At 39.2% G+C, this 9620-nt stretch overlaps 1 protein-coding gene across 1 annotated transcript; it reads right to left on the minus strand.

Moving 5' to 3' along the window:
- Positions 1–2395: 2395 nt before the first annotated feature.
- On the minus strand, positions 2396–8735 carry LOC116326111. Its single transcript, XM_031747231.2, has 5 exons — positions 8720–8735; positions 7372–8004; positions 6031–6361; positions 5773–5948; positions 2396–5676 (listed from the first exon to the last, which is right to left on the minus strand). The coding sequence occupies exons 2-5, from the start codon at positions 7971–7973 to the stop codon at positions 5445–5447; spliced, it is 1341 nt and encodes a 446-aa protein (XP_031603091.2). The 5' UTR covers positions 7974–8004; positions 8720–8735; the 3' UTR covers positions 2396–5444.
- Positions 8736–9620: the final 885 nt, after the last annotated feature.

Raw genomic sequence — 9620 nt, forward strand, 5'->3', positions numbered from 1 at the left:
ACAGGAAACTACACAACAGGAAATAGACAACAGGAAAAGTGGATGATAATGGTTAGAAAATGAAAGCTGCAGCAGCAATTCTGTCATGCTTTAAATCTACTTTCTATTGCTTTCTCTTGTTTTGATTTTTTTATCCATTGTTGGCTCTTGTCAAGCACTTTGTTATTTGATTTATTGAACTGTGCTATATAAATAAAGTTTTACTTATTCACTGTCATGTCCAGTCTTTTAGCCAAAAAAGAGAAGGGGTTTCTTTTATCTAAGTTTTGTATCCATATCTCAAAATCTAAGACAACCAATCAAAAAACAACAATTCCCCCATCACTGGCTGTTCTTTCATCATAAGGGATAACTCTTTATTACAGCCACATTTCTTAGAAAAACCAGGTCATTTCAGTGAATGAGCATGATCACAAAAAAAACTGAAGTCACTAAGTTCATGGTTTGTTCTACTTGCATTATTTTAAACCACACTTAGTCATGATATCACATGGACCAAATTCTCTGAGGAACATTTCCAGCACCTTGTTGAGTCTACCATGAGAAATTAAGTCCAACCCAGTACTAGCAACTTAAACATCAAGATGGGGAATAAAACTTCTACTTGTGTTATCAAGCTTCATGCAACATATTGCAACATAACACCAAAATTTTGGTGATGGTTTAAAAGCATTCATAGCTGCAGAGCTATGTTGTGAACTGAATATGTGAACTGAAAGCTATACTTGTAGTGATAATGAAAGTAACTTAACGGCTGTCATTAGAAGTGATTCCATTGGTCGACGACCCAGTTTTCCACCAGCAGATGTCCCTACAGAGATAAAATTACTCACTCGCCAGCACTGACTGTTATTTTATCATAAGGGCTTATACTTTATTACAGCCACATTTAAAGATAAAAATGGGCCATTTCAGTTGAATGAGGCATGTTTTACCTTTGTCTGTGAACTTGTTAAAATTAGTGTGGAAAAAAAAGACTTGGTTACTGACTCAGTTCATATTTAGTTCTGGTTGCACTGTTTTACTCATACTGAAACTACATTTTGACAGACCATACTAGCTCCTCTGTGAGGCTGTACTTAAAACCCCAGCTGTGCTTGGAGCTAAATGCTAAAATCAGCTCTGGCTAATTGGGACTAAGCATGAAGCTGACATTAATGGGAATTTCATTTTGAGGCAGTTGTTGCACTGGCAGGGACAGAAAAAAGATACAAATAATATAATATTGGACTTATATTATTAATGCGTGTGTGGTGTTTGCATCTGTGGGACATTTTTCATCTTTTACCAAAAGAAAAGCTGAAAAGTGATTCATAAGCATTTCAACTACAGGCTGATTTAGAATTTTTCAGTTCATCTAAAATCCTCCACATAAGGAGGTGTTCACTGATCTAATAGGTTCAGTGTCAACAAAAGGAAGTGGAGTGGGTCCAGATGCAATGTAAACAGGAAGACACAGTACATCTACAGTGGCTTGAACTTTTCCACATTTTGTCACATTACAGCCACAAACATGAATCAATTTTATTGGAATTCCACGTGAAAGACCAATACAAAGTGGTGTACACGTGAGAAGTGGAACGAAAATCATACATGATTCCAAACATTTTTTACAAATAAATAACTGCAAAGTGGGGTGTGCGTAATTATCCAGCCCCCTGAGTCAATACTTTGTAGAACCACCTTTTGCTGCAATTACAGCTGCCAGTCTTTTAGGGTATGTCTCTACCAGCTTTGCACATCTAGAGACTGAAATTCTTGCCCATTCTTCTTTGCAAAACAGCTCCAGCTCAGTCAGATTAGATGGACAGCGTTTGTGAACAGCAGTTTTCAGATCTTGCTACAGATTCTCGATGTGATTTAGATCTGGACTTTGACTGGGACATTCTAACACATGGATATGTTTTGTTTTAAACCATTCCCGAATACGATTGCAAGCCACTGTATATTAAGCACAAGAAATACATATGCAAAACACACAGGAAATATATGTTGTTTGGGGCTGATGTGTTTTATAGACTAATATAAATCCACTTAATTACTATTTGAGTTCACAGTGGATCCACCAGACTTAAAAAAAACTGAACAAAAACTGAAAGCTAAACTAAGAAAAATGATAGAAAATCCTAAAAATCCTGTCCTATAAACTTAAAAAATAATTTTACATAAAAACATGGTGTCTCAGGTGTTTTCTGCGTATACGTAATAATAATAATAATGCATTGGATTTATATAGCGCTTTTCAAGGCACCCAAAGCGCTTTACAATGACATTATTCATTCACGCTCACATTCACACACTGGTGGAGGCAAGCTACGGTTGTAACCACAGCTGCCCTGGGGCAGACTGACAGAAGCAAGGCTGCCATATCGCGCCATCGGCCCCTCTGGCCAACACCAGTAGGCGGTAGGGTAAAGTGTCTTGCCCAAGGACACAACGACCAGGACAGAGAGGTCGGGGATCGAACCGGCGACCTTCCGGTTACAGGTGCCCTTCCCAACCCCCTGAGCCACGGTCGCCCCGTATACGTACTCAGAATATTTAGCAAGATTTCCTGGACTTTGTTTTTTTGTACTTCTTCAAGCTACACTGAAAAGCACCAGTCATCTCTTTTTGTAAACTGCTACAGTTGTCACATGAGCGAAAGAGGTAACATGTCAGTGTTGGGTTCATAATTTGCTTTTGCATCACCCAATGAGCCAAAAAAAGAGAAGTGGTTTCTCCTATCTAAGTTTTGTATCCATATCTCAAAATCTGTGACAATCAATCAAAAAAAACAACAATTCCCCCATCATTGGCTGTTCTTTCATCATAAGGGATAACTCTTTATTACAGCCACATTTTAAGATAAAAACGGGTCATTTCAGTGAATGATCATGACCACAAAAAAATCTGAAGTCACTAAGTACATGGTTAGTTCTACTTGCATTATTTTAAACCACACTTAGCCACAGCTCAACAGACAATAACCATGCCAGCTCCTCTGTGGGGCTGTACTTACAAACCCAGCAGTGATTGGAGCTAAATACTAAAATCAGCAGCAGCTAATCAGGACTAAGCAAGTTTTTTTTGTGTGTGTGTGTGTGTGTGTGTGTGTGTGTGTGTGTGTGTGTGTGTGTCTGTCTGTCTGTGTCTGTGTGTGTCTGTGTGTGTAAGATTTGTATCTGTATGTCAAAATCTAAGGCAACCTTTAAAAAAAAACACAACAACAACTGTTGTTTAACTGACTACAAGATGTTAGCCTTTTAACCCAGTTTGTTGTTTGAACAAGAAGAATGCGATTTGAAAGTCTGCGGCTATGAAACCAGTCAGAAAGTGGTATTCAACTTCCTTTTTATTGCAGGCATTACTTTACTGCATTAGTCAAGCTTGTGCCTTTCATGATGTTCTTGTTCCCATTGTTTTTCTTGTGCTTCCTGGTGTGTGCTTATCCTCTGCATGCATTTATTTTCCACATGTCTTTGTAGTTTCTGATGCTTGACAAGCAAGCTTGCTTTTCTCTGGAAGGCATCTCCATCTCTCAGCAATCTCACACACACTACTGTGGTCACAAAATTCACATGATGTTTTTGCTCTGTTTTTGAGTTTCCCACTATCACTCTTTGCCGACTAACAAGGAAACAATTACAAAATTGTATTAACATTTTTGCGTTATGGTGACAAAATCATATTTATTCTGATCTGTGAAAGCAGTGACACACCTTCTACCTGCCTTATGTGGACACGCAAAAATAACGCATCACAATTACCTCCAGTCTGCAATCAGTGTAGACCTGATGGGGAGTGTTGCTTTGTTTGGTCATAGAGTCTAAACAGTAGTAAAATAACATGCCTTTTTCCTGACACAGTAAAAAGACCAGTGTTTAATTTCACAAGTTCACAGTTTTCATACTAAGCTGAGTTTTATATATATCACCATGTTTAAGACTAGGGTCAATCTTCTCATGTAACTCTCTGCAAGAACGCTAATAAGATTAGCTCACAATGTGTAAAAGCATTCCTGTAACATGTATATAAGTCACTACAGTACATGAAGGAAAGAACCGTGGTATAAGAATGAAAAGAATGTCGTAAGAAACCAATCTGCGACTAGTATAACGAGGAAGTTTACCATGAGTTTGACAACGGAAGTTCTTAATTAAACAATCCAAGCATGTCTGTAACCTGTCTTTCACGAAGGTAGCTTCCTATGGCTCCCCAGGGCCTCCTCTATCACAACTTATGTAAATTATTTAAAGTGTTCATGTTCAAAGGTGGTGCACCTGGCCTGTCTCATGTTTCATCTACAGCAGTAGCTCTCACATAATGACTATTTTGTTAGGGGCGGATCTAGAGAAATTTTCTTAGGGTGGCCACCCTACACATATCCAGTTCTTACATCCTGTAATATCACACACACACAAAACCCCCATAAAAACCGAGTACGGAAAACATTTACTTTAAAAACCAAAAACACGTTTAGTGAATTATTTTCATAACCTGAAATGCAAATATAAATTGTAAATTTTAAAAACCTGTGTACAAACTTTGTAAACAATTAAGTTGTATACAACCACTTACCTAAAATTGCAACCACTGCATCTGCCGTTTTTTACAACCGTTTAAGAATACTACTAAAACTAAAATTAATCGATATCGCTTTCTCTTTCTCGCCACCGCCACTCCCCCAAATTTTCCCTGTTCCTAAAAAACCAAATCCCACGTGTTGCCCTATCATTTTTGTTGTAGGACATGGTACACTTTTCCACCAATAGGAAAGGGTGGCATTTTTTTTCCTTTTTAGTGCTGTCCAAATGCCGTTTTTACAGTTTCTTTCCACACAAAACGTGACTATAGTATTCTTTCTTTTTTTTCTTATCATAACTCCAGTGTTAGTGACCTATCAATAAAATGTAAAAACCTGCATATAGTTTGAAGTCTGGACTTTCAACACAAGCTGAAATAGAGACCCTGATGCTAGAAGATGCGTGGCTGCAGCTTGTAGCTATGTCAGCTTAAATTGGTCATGTGATTTGAAGGGGTGACGTGTCCGTCAACCCAGAGGGTTAATAACACTCACCTTCATTCCAGTTCTAGAGTGGAGCAATCAACCACCTGTGTTGAAATCGGAAAATAGCCATGGTGTTGATTCAAAATGCTTATGATTGTGTGCTCTGGCACAATCATAAGCATGGTTGCTACTGACAACAAGAAATTAAATCGTTTGCTTTATGGGCTGAAGAATTTATACTTAATGTTACTTGTAGCCAGGCTCAGAGTGTTAATGCTAGATAATTTTAATATACGGCATTGTGATACGCAAAACTAGGGTGGACTTGGGATGGAAAGAGATTATTTTAGGCTGGCACATGCCACCCCATGCCAACCCTATAGGTCAGCCCGTGTTTTGTTGACCAGCTTTTTTCTCCTATAACTTCAATATTTGTGTTTCTGTCCATCATCTATCAGTTTTGCGTCTCTGATCTCAGCAGTTCTGCTCTCCGCAGCACCTTGATCACATTGGGGAGCAGTTTGTCTTTAAAGTCCCACAGTCGGGTGTCCACATGAAGCTGATCAAGTGGCGGATTGGTCGGAGTACTGATTGGCGAGTGAATGATCCGACATACGTCTGGTGGAACCTTGAACTTTGCTCCAGACATCTTAAGCACATCATGCACTGAGGTCTGCTGCACTGCTCTGTAGGTGCATAAATACACGGACAATCACACAATGCCTCAGGGTTAAATGAATGCTAGTGCCGAACACTCAACCATTTCTTCCATTATAACCCACCTTGGCTGAACTATTAACTTGTGTGGATGGTAAATATTTCTGTTAGGCTCCTCTCTGTAGATGTGCACCATAATATCAAAGCCTGGCACCCCGTTCCATTGAGGCAGGGGTCCCCATTTACTTTGATTAAAAGGCTTCTTGGGATAGGTGTGGTTCTCAATGAGAAATACTCCTGCCTGTAGAAGAACAGTTTAGGTTTGACAGGTGCAGGAATGACATTTGAAAATAAATTCAGAAAAGCTTAGAAAAAAATGTTACATTTGGATGCTGATTTTGGAGCGTGTTCATCAAAGACATCAGGTCCTTGTGCTGGTATGGCATTAGAATCTCATCAATGTCATTCAACAGGACGTAGCGAGAACGCTCCATTGATCTGTAAATGCACTCATTAAGTGTGGTCAGCTGGCCAAAGTAGTGCACGTCTCCTCCGTGCTGTGAGTGAAGCCAGCCACGAGATGGATTCAGATGCTTGTCAATGGGCCAAGGAACCATTTCCACAAAGCCCTCGTCGCTGTAATTCTGCAACAGGCGATTGAGCTCTGGACCACAGCTGGTGTTATAGATCACCACTCTGTTCACACCCAGCAACCTGGGGCAAAGTAACAGGTTTAAAGGCTTACACTTATTATATTTCATTAGTTTACTCATGCCTTTGTCATTTATTTCATTTAGCTTACAAAAATGCATTCATATCACACAGAGGAGTTAAGAAGCATACATTTAACAAATAACTGGAAATGCAGAGATTTTTTGTTTGAGACGACATTTGACTGTAAAGCTACAGAAAGGCCAGATAGGTTTAGGGTCAGCTTCTAAAGGAAAACATTTACACAACATTATAAGGAAGTCTATATCCAGATACAAAACAGATCTTAGATCTTTATGGATGGTTTAGATACTGGTAGCTTTAGGGGTTAGGATGTTTTGTATGGCCTCAGTCAAATGTGGCCACATTTGGATAAAAACAAACAAACACCCCCCCCCCCCAAAAAAAAATAAAGGAAGTAGTGCTGTCAGCGTTAATCACGTTAAAATGACGTTAATGCCATACACGCATTAATGGGGCAAATCTCCATTAGCCAGTTAATGCGGATCGCCCCGTGAATGGGGCTGGACAGCGCTAACATGTTAACAAGCTAACCACGCTAACACGTTGACACCGTGCAGCACGGGGCAATCTGCATTAACTTGCTAACGGAGATTTGCCGTGTTAATGTGGTTATGGTGTTAACGTCATTTTAACGAGATTAATGCTGACAGCACAAAAAGAAACTAAATTTTTTAAAAAAAAAACATGGGTGGGGAAAACTCCATCATTTTTATACAGTCTATGCTCCACACTTAGATGTGCAGATGCACTCTTAAATATCTATCAGCACCTGCTATATTTCGAAACTTCTAATATTGGAAATATTCACTTTGGTGAGAATGTCAAAGACTCTGAAGTTCAGCGAGCCAACCTTATCCTCTGCTCTTGAATACAGAAGTAGAAAGACCACTGAAGAAATCCAGGAGCTTTACAATTAACAGCAACCGTTACACATAAGTTTTGCTGCATAGTTTTCACTCTGTAGCTTGTAGTGCTGTTACTGTACTCACCTGTACATCTCCAGAGTCTGTGCAAACTGAAGCACATTGTTGTAGTCGCCAAACAGACTAGAGATGCAGACTGTGAAGTCAAACTTTATGTTTTCCTTTTGCCTGTCGCTCTTTTGGTTTCGTATAGGAAGCCAGGTAGAGTCAGATGCACTTTCTTTGTCTGGTGTAGTCAAGAGAGTGACATGTGTAGCGTTGCAGTTCTGAGGAATTTGACACATGACGTCCGTAGTGGCGAAGGGAAAACCAAAGTGATCAGAATGTTGTAAAATTGTTGCTGGAGTGGTTTTACTTAAAAAATTTGTGCAGCAAAAAGCACAGTGAAGGGGCTGTATGGAGTCTCTCTTAAATATGCCAATGATGCGTATATCCAAATCCTTCACTCTCTGGTCCACGTATGCTGACACCAGTAAGTGCTTGGTATTTTTGAGTGGGGTGATGGTCTGCTCAGATACTCCCAAGGAGCAAACAACTGGTGGCCCATGTGGTTTGGGGATTGAGTTGTTGTTGCTGTTTGGCATATTCACACTGAATAGAAGAATGAAGATTAATGCAACAATCAAGGGGAGAGCCAGCTTCTTTTTGAGAGATTTTGCTGCATCCATCCATCCAGCGCAGATGAAGCTAATTTCCACCCTGAGGAGCAGGTGTAGAATCACAATTACAAAGAGAAATGTAAAAATTCCTTAGAAATTTCCTTGCTGCAATGTTTGTGGATTGTCAACAAACCTGTTTTCAAACTTTATATTTAATTTAAGTAGCCACTTTGATGTCTTTACTGAAATATTCTTGACAGATGTAAAGACCCAAACTTCAGGTTCATTTTATGTAATAACTGAATCGTGCCTGATCGTTCTCCTATTTAAAAAGGCCTTAAGAAAGCTCACCTGTGTCCCAGGATACTAGTCAATGTCAACTACTCTACTATTGAGAGCATTCTCACCAACAGTATATCAGTATGGTACAATAATTTTACCACAGTTGGTTAAAAAACACTAAACCAGGTGGTAAAAAAAAAAAAAAAAAAAAAAGCCCAATGAATCACTGGCACACAGCCTCCACAGTATTTTTACCCCACTGGCCCCCCTTCAGTTTTCTGTGGACAACCCATACTAGAGTCTCCTTAAGAAAATCAAAGGCACCCTGTGGTAGAACTTGACCTAAGTGGCTGAAGAAGGGCAGGACATAGCTGGTGTCCAGTGTAGTGAGTGATTTATTCACCATTTTTGTGACCAAACAAGATTTACAAAAATAAATAAGAAACTCAACTCCATAGTTAACTCAGTTCAAATAAACATAACTGAACTTAACTCAACGGCAATTAAGATCACATGCATACAGCTACACTGACCTGCTCCTTTTTCCTCGAACACTTGCATTCTTCTGCTTAAATAGTCCACTTAACCAAACAATCTCACCCCTGGACTATTCCATTAGGTAGGTAAAGCAAACATTTCCCTACTCAGTCCTATACTGCTACTCCTTCCTAGCAATACAAACTCTGCGGCGTAATCAATACATATTACAACAATACATTCATTTCTCTATAAACACTCTAAAATCAGCTTTATTAAATTACAAGGATTCTCCCCTTTCTTCATCTGGTCTCTTCCTGTGACCTCAGATTAACCAGGAAGCTATAAATACAGGAAGTGAAACTACATTTATTCCTTTTGTTCCTAGAAGACAGGTAGGTAAGGTGAATTCAAACTACACAGATTAACAGTTGAATTAAATAACATGTTAACTTACTTAACAAACTTGTCAGAATTATATATATACATATATATATATATATTCTAATATATAATCTGTAAAAGTACAAAACATAAACCCGGGATAGTACATGTTTGCCTATTACAGAATACATATGAGATATGGCTAAATCAAAACAAGTATGTTATCTAAAGGTATCAGGCTTTTAACTCTGCACAAAAGGTTTTCTCACCCACTTTGCTACAGACCCCAAAGGGTAAAATGTGTGTCAGGCCTGTGCTCACACACCCACTGAGTTTGCCCACATCTACCCGCTGTGTTCCTGCACAAGCATGTTTGCTAGCACATTTAGAATAAGGAAATACCAAAAAAGGAGATTTGAAAACTGAGACGGCACACAGCACTGCACAGCATACACTGTTGCTTGACAACAAGGGTGTTTTTTTTGATTGACAAAAACACACCCCCAAAAACGTAATAACACTGCTTTGCAGCGCTATGAGGAGTGCTCTGGCCTCTACATAGGACACATGCAT

Source organism: Oreochromis aureus, linkage group 19 (genome assembly GCF_013358895.1).
Source record: "Oreochromis aureus strain Israel breed Guangdong linkage group 19, ZZ_aureus, whole genome shotgun sequence".
Lineage (NCBI taxonomy): Eukaryota > Metazoa > Chordata > Actinopteri > Cichliformes > Cichlidae > Oreochromis > Oreochromis aureus.